This window comes from Hyperolius riggenbachi, chromosome 2, assembly GCF_040937935.1.
Source record: "Hyperolius riggenbachi isolate aHypRig1 chromosome 2, aHypRig1.pri, whole genome shotgun sequence".
In the NCBI taxonomy this organism is placed as follows: Eukaryota; Metazoa; Chordata; class Amphibia; order Anura; family Hyperoliidae; genus Hyperolius; species Hyperolius riggenbachi.
In genome coordinates, this window is record NC_090647.1 from 89939027 (window position 1) to 89954075 (window position 15049).

Below are 15049 nucleotides of genomic sequence, written 5' to 3' on the forward strand. Positions count from 1 at the left end.
CTTTATTTGCAAATTGAGCAGTATTAAATTACCAATATACATTTATTAATGTCAAAACTGTCAGCTCAGTCTTCTCCAGTTACTCCAAATAAGACTATAATTGCTCACTATTTTAAGCAATCAGAGCGCTACTGTGACAGTAATACATTTATGGTTTAGTGGTGTGTGGCAGATGAGACAGAGAACAGATCAATGGGACTGCATTGATTTTGGCATTCATTCAGTACAGATCTTTTGACTTAAAAGCATCTAGAGATTGTTTTCACCTTACGGACTAGGGCAGTTTAACATTTAATGTAATGCCCCTATTGATTCAACAATAAAGGTATCACTACTTATTACACCCATAATATTAAAAAATGTATGTGACAATCTAGACTTTCTTTGGTACGAAGTTTTCGCTAACAAATACTATGCATGTTATTACAATATAAATTAAAAAGGTATGTGCTTCTGGTAGACTTATCACTGTAAATTACAGTGTATGTGCTGCACATTCTTAACAATCTGGTGATCTATTGAAGTAGTAAAAGTAGACAACACTATTATTAAACCTGCTTCAGTCCAAAATATAGATAATGTCCTTCTGAACAATTCCCAGGTCCACATAAAGCTCCATTGCTACTCTTCTTATGGCCGACACATCAACACAGCGTAGCTTTACCCACTCTAGACTTGTAAGTGCATATTTTTATTCTTGCTTTTAACATTAAACTTAGTTTTACGCTATGAGGAGTCTTTTTCGTTTATGACAGTGCATGATTCCAGTGCTGCAGACAGGTCAATAAGAGGAATACTATCCTCCATAAGTTATCATTTCCACCTCAGGAAACTATAGACGGACATCTGGGTGAGTGCAGACATTTAGTGGGAGTGTGCCTGAGCTCACACCAGGATGTCTGTTTTTTTCCACTTGACTAATGGTGGTAGGAGTGACCGCCCAGGGAAGGTGATGGCATTGATATCAGAGCTACACGATTGGTTTTTTCTCTTTTCTCTTGCATATGATGTGGCCATAAAATGAGTAGTGACTGAGCTTAATGTGAAACTGGGGATTGTTCATAAGGACATTATCTATATTTTGGACTGAATCAGATTTAATAGTGTTGTCTACTTTGGATTTAGGCCTTGAGAAGCGGCTCTTGTACTCAATATTATGCATTCTATACATTTTACAGGGGGGGAAAAAGGACAAGACAGAAAAAAAATACTTTGCATTTTTACCCACTATGAAGTAAATAATGCTACTGTGGATAAAATCCACACATTGCATTTGGGTAAATGATGTTGCTGGTACACTGTAGGTAATGGAAGGCTTCCCTGTCCTATTCAGATCCCTGAAGGTAATGAAATGGATAGTGCATTTATTTTCAGGTACCATATATGTTGGAAGGGTCTGCACCACTCACTAGTAATTGAAATCTGTTTATGCAAAAGAACCTGAGGTGAAAATAAATTGATGTGATTAACAATTGTATCTATCCGCCTACTCCAAAACATGACTTTTTCACATATCCCATGGTCTTATTTTAGGATCAAACATTTACAAAGTAGATTTAATTTTTTATTGTCTCTGCTCAATGGCAGTCTATAAACGGGTGGACCGCCACCTGAATGACTTGTGGTGTCTTCCAAGGGGCAACCTCCCGTCCACCCCCTCCATCCCTGGCTGCTGCTTGTTTACCTTCTGAGAGGGCGGCCATCTCCTCCACAACAGTCCCTGGATCTCATAGACCTCAATTCAGCGGTGACCTGCAGAGCCGCAGCGAAGAGACGGGAGAGCGGATCCCGTAGCGGTGCATATGTAGGTAATACTTGCTTCCTGTATATGCACCATTACAAGGGGAACTGCTTTCCTGTCTCTTCACTCTGGGGTCCTGCGGGTCACTGCTAATCTGAGGTCCAGAGGATCTGGGGACTGTTGCAGAGGAGGGGGCTGCAGCCTCTGAAGGCAAATGAGCGGAGGCCGGGGAGGGTGGGACAGCCTGGCTACCCTACTCGGGGCACCTACCTGGTGAAACCTATTCTGGGGGCAGCTATACCTGGCTACCTATACTGGGGGCAACTATACCTGGCAAACCTATACTTGGTGCACCTATACCTGGCTACCTATACTGGGGTCAACTATACCTGGCTACCTATACTGGGGGCAACTATGCCTGGCTTCCTATACCGGGGGTACCTATACTTGACTCCCCCAGTATAGGTAGCATTTACTGCAGCAGTCCTGGGACATGGGTAACACAGCCATCGTTGCTCCTGTGTGGTGAAAAAATGTCTCTCTCTGCTTTAGCACTGAGTACAGCCTGGAGATGTTGATAGAGATTTTGTATTTTAAACAATGGCAACAAGAAACATGTAAGTAAAGCCCCATCTACACCATACAATTTTTGTGCGATTCGATTCATCAATCCAATTCGATTAAATCCGACATGTCCGATCAGGATTCAATTCGATCGGTACTGTGATCTATTTGCCATTGTTTTGCAATGACATTCGACCACACTATCGAATCCCGATCGGACATGTCGGATTGAATCGAATCGATGAATCGAATCGCACAAAAATGTATATGGTGTAGATGGGGCTTAAAACAGAGCTAAAATTTGTCACGCATTTACACTAGATTGATCTAAACCTCAGTTTAAGAAATGTTTAAATACAATGCACAGTGTATAGCGCTCTCCTCTTGCAGTGCTGCGTCCCCAGTTTGAATCCCAGCCAGGTCATTATCTGCACAGTTTTACATGTTTGTGTTGTCCCTGTGTGGGTTTCCTCCGGGCACTTGAACTTCCTCCCACATCTACAAAAACGTACAGATAAGTCAGTTGTCTTCCCCCAAATTGGCCCTAGACTACTATGGACATATGACTATAGTAAGGGTTAGATTATGAGCTCCACGGGTGGAGAATTGGTGAAAAACCAATATACTATCTAACGTGCTTCCGAAGATCTCAGCACTATAGAAATACTAAACTATTCATAAAAAATAAAATTTAAAAAAATTAAAACATCTTTTGTAGAAAACCAGCCAAAAACTGATTTTGTGCTCTGGACTGAGCGGGGAAGGGTTGGTAACCATATAGGGCTTTTCTTTACTCCACGCTTCCCATCATAGACAGATCCTACCTCTGAGAGCTGGCATTAGTACAGACGCATCATGGAAAGCCTTATCCTGAATGGTGGCTACACATGGCCTTAACCTTTTGGCCGCCCTGCAGGAGTTATCTTGCATTATATAACTCAGCACTAGGGATGGTCAATGAGATACAAATAATTTTGAGTTGATGCAGGATTATGCAAATGTTGTATGGGAATGTATGCAGCTTGAAAACGGACCAATCCTATGTCACCTCAGCAGGATTTGATTGGTTCATGTTCAGGCTGCATAAATTTGCATACAAAATGTACATAATGCTGCATCAACTCGAAATTATTTGCATCTCATTGAGCATCCCTGCTCAGCACAGCGGTGCCGCATGATCCAGCTTTACTCGTCCTGCCTCCCCCAGATGCAGAGCAGCACAGGGAGCGTTTTGATATTTACCTGATCTGTTCACTATATCAGTTCTCCTCTTCCTTCTGGGAGCCATGCTGAATGCTGACATCATCCTTCGGATCCTGATCACATGGAGTGAGGCGTAAACGCTGCTTTGGCGCTGCAGATTACAGATCAATTTTCTTGAGCTATCAGTACTCTAGTTGAAACTAGCAAATTCGTTTGAATGTTATAAAACAATCTATTCACCTTTTAGCAGCACTGCCCAAGTTATCTCATGTTAGAGAACTCGGGGCAGGGCTGCTGCAGCTGGCTACACTTGGGCTGCCTCGCCCGGCCTAATGCAGAGCGGCGCAGGGAGCGCTTTTTATGTACCTGATTCAGATGCCTTTGCTCATCCACCACCGAGCAGCTCTGTAATGCTTGACCCAAAGGAGAATGTTAGCATTACAGCGCCACTCAGTGGCTCCCCGTGTCTGTGTGTGTTTCTTCCGGGCACTCCGGTTTCCTCCCACATCCCAAAAACATACAGATACTTTAATTGGCTTCCCCTTAAAATTGGCCATAGACTAAAATATATACATTACATGATACATACCTAGACATATGACTATGGTAGGGACTAGATTGTGAGCCCCTCTGAGGGACAGTTAGTGACAAGACAATATACTCTGTACAGGGCTGTGTAATATGTCGGCGCTATATAAATACTTAAATAAAATCCTGCCTCCAGATCAGGTCATTATCCTAGTGCTCCCTGTGCTGCCCTGCATTTCTCAGGGGGAGGCACACTGGCAGCTTAGGGGAGACAAAAAATATGTGGTGCCGCAGCGCACTTAAAAAAAAAAAAAAAAAGCAGTTAAAAGGTTAAATTAGATGTGCATTTTCTGTCGCACGCCACACTGAGCGGGTGGCCGGGATCGCAGGCGAATCCCATGAGCCGTGCCATGCACGGCTTTGGGATTCGCAGCCTCTGCGGCGAATTCTGTGAGGGGTTCCGGCCGAATCGCACCTGCAAGCGATTCCGCCGCGGCCCCGTCATCCCCTATGGCAGAGTTTCCCCGTTCGAATTATGTGCGGGGAAACTCTGCAGAATCGCCGTAGTGGAAAAGGGCCCTTACCCTTATTTCAATGACTTCCGTTTCAGTTTGGAAATCTCTAAACAGTGTTTGCACCACAGGTGTCAAACTCGAGGCCCACGGGCCGAATGCGGTCCTCATTGTCATTTTATGAAGCCCTTGTGAGCTTCCAATGTCCAGTATTGTTAACAGCAAAAGAAATACAGTACACTGCCTTCCCATCGAGGAGCACATCAGCGACAGTATTTCTGATTGACACATTGTCAGTTTGATTCGGGGTGCAGCAATAACCCATGGGACTCATTTGTTCGGGGGGACAAAGTTAGCATGGGGCCCCCTTCCTTGGTTCAAAACCCTGAACCCTCTCCTGGTAGCTAGTAAAACACACACACGCACCTCCAGAGGCGTATCTAGGAAAAACAACGCCCCCCCCCCCCCCCCCCCCCCCCCCAATGCATCTAACTGCCAGGCTCAAGGATACCCGACTTGAAAATAAAGATTGTTCTTTTATTTATTTGGGGCCTCTTCCAGCCCCCGTAGTTAGTCTTGTTGCTCCCTCGCTGACCTCCTCGTCCTCATCCTCCTTCCACTGTGTGGCCCGGTAAAGTGTGCGACTTAGCTAAGGGTGCTTTTACACTTAATCAGTTGCTCTCAGCTATAACTGAAAGGACTTGAGGAATTGATTTTCAAACTAATTCCCATGTTTTTCTACGGCACAGTTCCTACTATACGCATTTTAAATGAAAGCTTTTCTACAATGCACTGCTATGGAGTAAAAAAGCAATGTATACAATACCAACGCATTAAGGGCTCGATTCACAAAAGCGTGATAACTGCTATCACAGCAGTTATCACACGATCTGCCGCGTGCAAAGGTTACTGTCTGCATGGAGTTTATATGTTCTCCCTGTGTCTTTGTGGGTTTCCTCCAGGCACTCCGGTTTCCTCTCACATCCTTAAAACTTACAGTAAAGTTAATTGGCTTCCCCCCTAGACTACAATACATACACTACATGATACATACATAGACATATGACTATGGTAGGGATTAGATTGTGAGCTCCTCTAAGGGACAATTAGTGACAAGACAATATACTCTACAGAGCTGTAAAAGATGTTAGGGCTATACAAATACTAAATAGTAATAATGAATTGTAACTTAGGTGAGTGAAATCAAATGTGGGAAAGTAATTGCTGCTGCTGCAGAATATTTTGTTATGATAATAATTATTACATTACTTCATTTCTAATTACCTTATGATTTATAACTTAGTTTCAGCTCTGCCTCTTTGACAACGCCTGCCTCAGGCTCTCAGCAGCACAGCACTCACTGTATGTGTGTGTGTCATAATGCCCATGGCTACAGCTACACACACTTTCCTCCTCCAATCATCTCCCACCCCCATCAGCCTTAGCGGCACACAACACAATGCTCCATGCAGCCAATCAGGACAGGAGGGTGATGCGAGCCGTGCAGACATTGCCAGGACAACCAGAGAAGCTTAAGCTGGGAACGGGACATCGCAACACAGTCCTCCTCTCCTCCCACTGTACAGGCTGTGCGCTGGGCAGCATAGCGGTAGACAGCAGAGCGTGAACTCGGAATGGGTGATTTCTCTGCTCACAGATGCGCCCCCCAGGGTGATTGACAAGGGGCGCCCATAGCACGTGCCCTATGTGCACGCCTCCAGATACGCGTCTGCGCACCTCCCCCGACACCTTCTTCCCACATAGCAGAGCAGCCCAGCAGTACAGTAAATATTTAGCTGCTTCAGCAATGCGTTGTCTCTTCTGTTCTGCCTGGCAGTCACAGGTTCTGTGCTCCCATACCTCTTCCCAATCACATGACATGCGTTCAGAGCCAGTGGCTTGAGACCCAAAGCAGCACTAAAGAAGGTAAATATTAAACTGCTGCACTGGGCTACTCTGCAGGAGGAGGAGGAGGAGCAGCACCTTTTCCCCCACCACCACTGTTGCTATGTTAAATCTTAATAAGCCATTTGACCCGAGGCTTGACTGTTTTAGATTTTTGCCCCTTACATGATTGAGTTTGATACCCCTGGTTTGCAGGCTCCCCTGTTCACAAGGATAGGAAATAAGGCAAAAATGATATCAGTGGACAAACAGGCAGCAATAAAAAAAAAATAATAAAAATTGACTGATTTACTTTTTACAAAAAAATCTGATAAAGCATAAAAATATCGCAAGCTTTCTAGAGTTAATAGACCCATGTACATCCATTTTTAATTCAGAATTAATTCCAGTGATTACTAAATGTTAATAAAATCTTTCACAAGCACATTTTTATTACTTGCTTAAATCATTCATATTATAGATCTTGTAAAAAACATCAACAGTACAATAAAACTACGTGTTGCTGCAGTAATCCCATTTATCATTACTCCCCATTTAACGTCCACTCTGTGTGTTTTGTCACAAATGTAATTAACTACTGTTTAAAGAGCTGGGAACATGACGTGCTGATCTTAACACAAATAATAAATCCTACTAGTTAGAATTGATCTGTTTTCTTCTCCTTGTCTTGGCTGGTGGATCTCAAATAACTGTCATTAAGGGAGGCCCATGGGGGGTCATTCAGCATGTCCCCAGCATGTCCCCAGCCTGTACAACTGAACTCTGTTGTCATAATTTCATGCTTTAAACTATTATAATCATAAGCTTACACCAGTAATTTGCTTATATTAAGTTTGTGTTACTTTTTGTTTTAAAAAAAAAAAAGTGCAATGCTTTTAAAGGACCACTAACGTGAATAATTGTAAAATTAAAAATACATAAAATAAAATGCATTGAAATTTATTTTATATTTTACCTACTTTTTGTTATTTTAAAATTTCAAAGGCACTAAATAATTATTTTAAAGAGAAGATGAAAAATTACCACCCACATTTATTCGAATGTATCTCCATCTATCTTTATTCGTAACCCCTCCCACCTCTGCTGGTTCCGATCCATGTGCAATTAGCCAATGAAAGTTGATTTTGTGTGCAGATGCACAGTGCGTTACTTTGGGCGCAGCATGAGTGATTTTCTCTCACTTGCCTACTAATCTTGTTGACTTTGAAAATTGAATAACTCCCTAGGCCGATGCAGTCAGTCTGATTATTGCACTTCGTTTGTAAGGTAAATAATTAAAAAAAAAAAAACACATTTTCTATTTTTTCTAGGTAGTTTATAAACTTTTACCGTCCAGCTTTGAGTTGAGGCAGGTGACAATTTTCAAGTTAAAGAGCACCTGACATGTTAGTACTAGTCCTGGGGCCCCTTTCCATCTTTTTTCCTTTGCACTAGTGTTTAAAAAAGTGCTGTCATTCATGCAAATGAGGCAGTGGAAAAGTTGAATTCAGCCTACTGTCCTGAAAAAATACATAGAAAACAAAACACCTTTATCTGGATGTACAAACACTAATAGCAAGTGAATTCTATCATGCTTCCAAGAAGGGCTTTTTTTAGGAGCTGAATTGGCCAGGTTTTACCTCACACAGTCATGGCTGCTGTGCACATTTTTCAGAAAATACAAGAAGAAGAATAACTTGAGACACCAGGATAGCTCTATATACTTTTCTAGTACACATACAATTAATTATCTCAAATTTATTTTCATTTCAGGTTTTCTTTAAGTCCTAAGGCAGCAATTAAAGGACAGCCGAAGTGAGAGTGATAAAGAAGCTGCCATATGTATATCCTTTTAAACTATGCAAATTGCCTTGCTGTCCTGCTGGCCCTCTGCCTCTATTACTTTTAGTAATAGACCCTGAACAAGCATGCAGATCAGATGTTTGACTTAAAGGAAACCAGAGCTGAAGTTTTATGCATACCTGGGGCTTCCTCCAGCCCCATCCACACGGATCACTCCCACGTCACCATCCTCAGCCTTCTCCTGCTCCGGTATCGGGTCCCGTAACTTCAACCAGTCACAGCCAGTCTAACATAAGAGAGGTGTGCGCTCTTTACGCATCTCTCCGGTAGCCGCCAGAAAGATATGTAGAGTGCACACTTCTCTTGCACAGACTGGCTGTGACTGGTTGAAGTTACAGGACCCGGTCCTGGAGCAGGAGAAGGCTGAGGGCGGAGGCGTGGGAGCGATCCATGTGGATGGGGCTGGAGGAAGCCCCAGGTATGTATAAAACTTTATCAGCTCTGGTACACTTTTTACGTTTTCCACATGCTTGTTTCAGGTGTGTGCAAGGCCGGATTTATACTTTTTGTGCCCCTAGGCCAAGTATGTTGACTCCCCTTTTTTGAGCCGCAGCACCCTTCCCATTCCATGTGTATCATCCATGTACAGCAGACCCTCTCTTTCATGAACAGCTCCCTTGAACCTCGGTTTCCTTTTCATGTGTTGCTCCCCGTATTCACCCTTCTCTTTCATATGCACATCTCTTCTTTTGCGTGCTGGTGCCCCCTTGGGCTGCAGCCATCCAAAGCCTTGGTCTTTGTGGCCCTTCCAGAAATCCAGCCCTGGGTGTGTGATTCAACATAAAAGATCAGCAGTATGGTAGGCAACTGGTATGTTTAAAGGAGATGTATGTGGCAGCCTTTTTCTTCCTCTCACTTCAGTTGTTTTTTAAGAACAACACACACACATAACATATATGCCATGATGCTCAGTGAAGGGTTAATACACAAGTGAGCGAAATATTACAATTAATTATTTTGATGTTTATTTTTCAGGCACGACCAGCTGATTATTCAAAGGACTTTCTTTCCCACCAAATCCCAATATCCTTTCACAAGCACTGGAACACAGATCCAGTGGAAGTCTATAACGTTTGGCTGAAGAACGGCAGGAGGGAAGAAAGGCAAGAAAGAAAATATTTAAAAGAAGACCTTTGATGGTCTTTCTTTCCTAAGGACGTCTGAAGAGATGCTGCACAAATTTATAGTAGATGTAGCTTTGGTTGCAACAGAGGAAGTTCAATCTCCTCACACTGGTGGAAGCCATTTTGTGTGGTTGACCAGTGTTCAGGAGAACGGAGCACACTCACTTTCTGCTAGTGATGTCGCTGAAGGCAGAGGCATTATTTCTTGCAATATCTCGTTTCTTTACGGTTTCAAATGGCTAATGATGGTGTTTTTCATGAACTTGGAATTCATAACTTTTTACACTTAAATATGCTGAACATATTATCAGGAACATTGTCTAACATGCTAAAGGATAACCAACCAAAGTCCAATTTTTTATAAAAGGGTTGTTAAAAGATTCACTTATAGATGTGCAGTGTCAAAAGTAAGACTTGGGATGCTGAGATGACCCAGTTTCGATTATGGGATAAATTCTGCCTCCCTCTCCAATACCAGACCTGAAGATCATGTCATTGAGCAATATCCTCTCTAGCAGCATCTCTCAGTTTGCTGTTAAAGGGGTAACTATGCTGACTGCTATGTTATTGCACTATGGCAATTTGTTGACACATCGTTAGGAATCACTTGTGCTATGAACCTTATGGCGAGACATTAGAATACACCAGATTAGGTTGCTATTCCTGATCAGGATGTACGCCCTGTAGGCTCATAAACTAGCTGAGATTATTTTTATTTTATTTATTATTTTACTTTATAGCTTTTTCCTTATCCACCATATATGAGTACTATACCGGTCTTGCCATCTATTTTTTAGCTGCTTCACCTTTCATTCTCTATCTTGGATCGCACACAACCTGCTTTTGAATAAAGACACTGATCATATGGGCAGGCCACTGGGACTAGTCCAATTATATCAACAAACTATTGATATTAATTTCCCTCCAGTCAGCATGCCAAAGTGGGAAACTTAGTCCTCTTTCCAAAAATGCCAGTGCTCTGTCAACTTAGTAGCCATACCCCTCTGAACAGTAAGTAATATAATATTTGAAGAATGGCGATTGCTGTTAAAACAAAATGATATATGAACCAGCTGACTACAAAAGGCTTACTTCAGAATGAAGTCTGCAGGTGCAGAGTGACAACACAAGGGGGCTCCATAGTGCGTCTTTTAGATTTAGTTATCACATTCACCGACATGATTGGCTTCTTGACTTTGCGTGGTCAAATTTCTTATTACTGTCCAGTTGTTGTATAGTGATTAATTAGATCAAAATGTTTCCACCACATGTAGTATTAACCAACCGACTGTGACACATTTTTGCCTGGCTCAGCTTCCTGTCTAATCTTTCACAGAGAAGTTGCTCCAGAATTGTACATGAGATCTAGATTCCACCTTCCACCATGCCCAACTACTAGAATGTAAGATAAACGAGAGGTCAAAAGAGAAAAATTCTTTCCTTGGAGCCGACTACTTTCAGACAGACTACTTTCCCAGTGAACGCTAGAACCAACAGTAGAATCCCATGTCAAAAAATTGGACACAGTCTTCTCATTTGCCATTGAAAATTATGATTCTTTGCAGTTTAGTAAAGCTTGGTGTTCTCTACGTCATACAAACAGAGGTGTGCAAAACAGGCGAGGTACCGGGCGCTCACACTGCCCGGGACCATGCTCTGCAAGATACACCTCAAGGGGGGGAAGGAACAGTGTAGGCAGCCCCCCCCCCCCGCCTCGAAAATGTGCCTGTGGAGACCAGTGCACTACTGCTCCCACCACTAGGGAGATTACCCAGAACCCATCCCCCACCCCCATGCCTATTTTGTGTTTTGCATTCTTTAAAGGAATACTATCGATACCCAAGTGTTCTAAAATGACAGTGTGCAAATAATGTCTAAGTAGCTGTGTAAACATTTTCCTACTTTTCATGTTAAATATCAGAGGCAAAAGCTGTAATTTATTGAGGGTAGGATTTAGCTATATTGGGACAAATCAATTGCAGAAGGGGTGTCTGCTTCAATGCACAGCCAGAGTTGCATATCAGACTACAGAAACCGAGTATCAAACATATCAAACTCTGAAAGCAAAAACAGTATGAAAAAGCTGTGACAATTACTTACATTTCCTCTGCTCTCTTCAGACACGTCAGTCAGAAACACAGGACACAGGAGCTGCAGCTGTTGGGAGCTTTCTCTCTCTGTCACACACAGAGCTACACATAGAGTTAACTGATCAAGTGTGAGGGGAATTTCCCCACTCCTCATGGGTCAATCAGCCGTCAGTTTTGGCGTCAGTAAAGTTTAAATGTATTTTGATAACAGTAAACAAAGAAGTTGCTACCCGTCTTTCCCCGAAAATAAGACAGTGTCTTATATTAATTTTTGCTCTAAAAGATGTGCTAGGGCTTATTTTCAGGGGATGTCTTATATTTCTATTAGGAAGTGTCTCTCAGCAGAACATTTCCTGTTCCTTTGAATTGTGATGTTCATGGATTTTAAAGTATGCTACTGTACTGATCAGGCACCTGCCCTGTCTTCCCTGCACACAGCTGATAACCTTGCTGTGTGCTGGGATGACAGGATCAGTGCCTGATTGGCACTGCACCACTGTGTCTCCACTTACTGGCTGCCTCTTTCTCTTCTTTAACTTCCGCTAGGGCTTATTTTCAGGGTAGGGCTTATATTTCAAGCATGCTCAAAATTCCAGCTAGGGCTTATTTTAAGGGTAGGTCTTATTTTCAGGGAAAGAGGGTACTAAAATATATACACCAGTACTTAGCAGCACTTCCCAAACAATTCCTGTGTCAATTGAAAAAAATATGTGAATCGATAGTATTCCTTTAAGTCAATTTTGTGACTGAGACAAGAAGCTTTATTTATTAAGGCCCAGGAAGCATTTTCACCATAAATTCTCCAAGGTTTGTGGAGAATGAAAAAATTTAAGCTTTAAATCTTTTTATTTGGAATGAGTACCAAAACACGTACAGAAATTCAAGCGTTGTCCCAAATGGACTCTAGACAAAAGTTAGTAACTATAATTTTGCTAAAATTTTGAGGAACAGGCCATTTTTGAGGCACATAAAAAGTATTTCCTCTTCTGTTTAGGCCCGGTTCACATTAGCGTTCGCTATCCGGATTTTCCGGATCTGATCCGGACCGCATACTGTACAAACGGAACGTACGTTCCGCATAGCAATGTAAAGTCTATGCGGACGTTCACACGCGTCCGTTCCGTACGTACCGGAACCGGATCGGATCCGGACTCTTTTCCAACATGCGCTATTTTTTGGGTTTGGATCTCAGGCCCACGCACCCGGACCGGAGCCGGACCTGAGCCTGACAGCACCATCCGGAACACAGAAACCAATGGGAAACGGAAGGCACAGAACACACTGCCTACAAAAACCTGACGTTCTACCCCACTTCCTATGCGTATCCAAGCGGCCATTTCGGATGGGGACACATGGGCCAAGCATGTCTGGAGTGGAGCAGCAGTGACAGACGTGCTGGAGCGGAGGAACCTGATTCTACATTCTGCTGATCCCAACATTTTTTTCTTAAAATTTCGCTATTTTTTGCCCACGGATCCGGATGGCAGCCTGATGCATGCCTGATGCAAACGGACCGGATCCGGATCGGAACCGTACGGTTCTGATCAGGATCAGGTCAGGATCCGATCAGGATCCGGTCCGTTTACTTGCCAAAACGCAAGTGTGAATGGGGCCTAACTGTTGAAGTTCACTGTATGGGGAAAATGTTCTCTTTCTGAGCTGGAGTTGCCTCAGCTACTTTAGATCGATCAAGCTACAGCACAAAAATTAAGCACTATCTTTTGGATGTTGTCTCAAGTAAAGATATGTCCTTTAGTTGTAAGGAAGGTTGGTCATTGAGATGCAAATAATTTTATTTATGGACCGCCTCTGTCAAGAATGTAGTGTGTGTACAGAGGCCCTCAGCGATGCATCAGCAAGAAATCTACTGATCATCTCACCTAATCCCTGGTGGACTATACTGTTCTCTCTTCTCACCCCTCCTGCTCCATTCTGCACTGTGCATCTATCTTCCCTTTGTACCCCCTCCCCCTCTAGAGCAACAGAATGCATCGCTAGTCTGGAGGCTATTGATACATCTGTACAGCATCACTCAAGAAATGTTGTCTGAGATCGGGCCACGATCCCTGCTCGTGACTGTAATTAAATGTGTTTATCCAGCGTAAGATCTTGGTCCACCCTCGTATTGAAAACAGAGGAAGTTAATAATGATGGCATTTCTGAAAAAAGTCAAGTGATCTATGACAGCCTTTTCAGATACATTAAGAAAGCAGGATACAAGGAAGCTCTTCATTTGACTAAGTGTAATTTGCAGAAATGTCATGTGTAAATTGGAAGCCAACACACCAGAACATCATAGGAGTGCTTATGTCTGTACAGGTTAGCATTGATATCACACAGACTCATCAGATCCCATTACATTTTTTTTTTAAATCTCTAGCTGTGTGAACATAGCCACTGCACTGTTTAACCTCCCTGGTGGTAAACCCGAGTCAGGTTCGGGGTGGAAAACCCCAAATCTAAAATCTGGAAAAAATCACACCGCCAGGGAGGTTAACAAGAAATGTCCTGAAGATCGTCTGCGTTAGTAATTTTTTAAGTGTTAACAAGAAAAATGGTTACTAACACAAGCAAGTACACTATTTGTAACAAGGACAACTGTGCATAACCACCCTAAAATTTCCAAAATATTGAATTTACTGGATGAAAGAATTGATATTGAGTCAGGATCATTATTCATATTAAAGAAAATCTGTAGCAAAAAATGTCCCCTGGGGGGTTACTCACCTCGGGTGGGGGAAGACTCCGGATCCTATTGAGTCTTCTCCCGTCGTCCTCGGTCCCACGGTGACGGCGAAAATCCTCCCGGAGCGGCGGCGATGTAAATATTTACCTCCGTGGCTCCAGCGCAGGTGCAGTATCCGCTCTTCCCACGGAGATAGGCAGAAATAGGCGATCTCCGTTGGGCCGCTCTACTGCGCAGGCGCAAGTCGCCTGCGCAGTAGAGCGGACCCAACGGAGATCGGCTATTTCCGCCTATCTCTGTCAGAAGAGCTGAAACAGCGCCCCCACTGGAGCCTGGAAAGGTAAATATTGAACACACTGTCGTATTTGTCACGCCGGCTTTGAAGGGGTGCAGCGAGACCCCCGTGGGACAGAGGACGGGGGAAGCCTCATTAGGATCATGAGGCTTCCAACTCCTGAGGTGAGTACCCCCCAGGGGACGTTTTTCTCGTTACAGTTTCTCTTTAATGGAGAATGTTGCTTTCTTCGCAAGCTTCTACACAATTTTTTTTTTTTAGGATTCTTATTACATCCTTACAGCACACAATGAAAAGTCTTTATTCTACATCTAGTTGCTAAAGAAATTCACTGCACTGTGCTCTGTGTTTGTTTAGCTAGATCAAAGCGCCCAATAAGCTGTTATCAGCAGCTGAGAATCAAAGCACTGAGGCTCTCTGGCTGTATAGGAAATACTGAAGTTTAAAGAGACACTGAAGGAAAAAAAATTGATATAATGAATTGGTTGTGTGGTACGGATAAATTACTAGAACATTAGTAGCAAAGAAAATATTCTCATATTTTTTTCAGTTATATAGT

The 15049-nt window shown here is 42.9% G+C and overlaps 1 protein-coding gene across 2 annotated transcripts in view; it reads left to right on the forward strand.

The window, feature by feature from the left end:
• The window catches only part of B3GLCT (beta 3-glucosyltransferase), a 632866-nt gene extending 618479 nt beyond the window's left edge, over positions 1-14387 (forward strand). For both annotated transcript variants that reach the window (XM_068267036.1, XM_068267037.1), the window contains one exon: positions 9271-14387. In XM_068267036.1, the coding sequence (XP_068123137.1) occupies positions 9271-9432 (162 nt within the window). In that variant the 3' untranslated portion in view covers positions 9433-14387. The remainder of the gene's footprint in view (positions 1-9270) is intronic.
• The last annotated feature ends 662 nt before the right edge of the window (positions 14388-15049 follow it).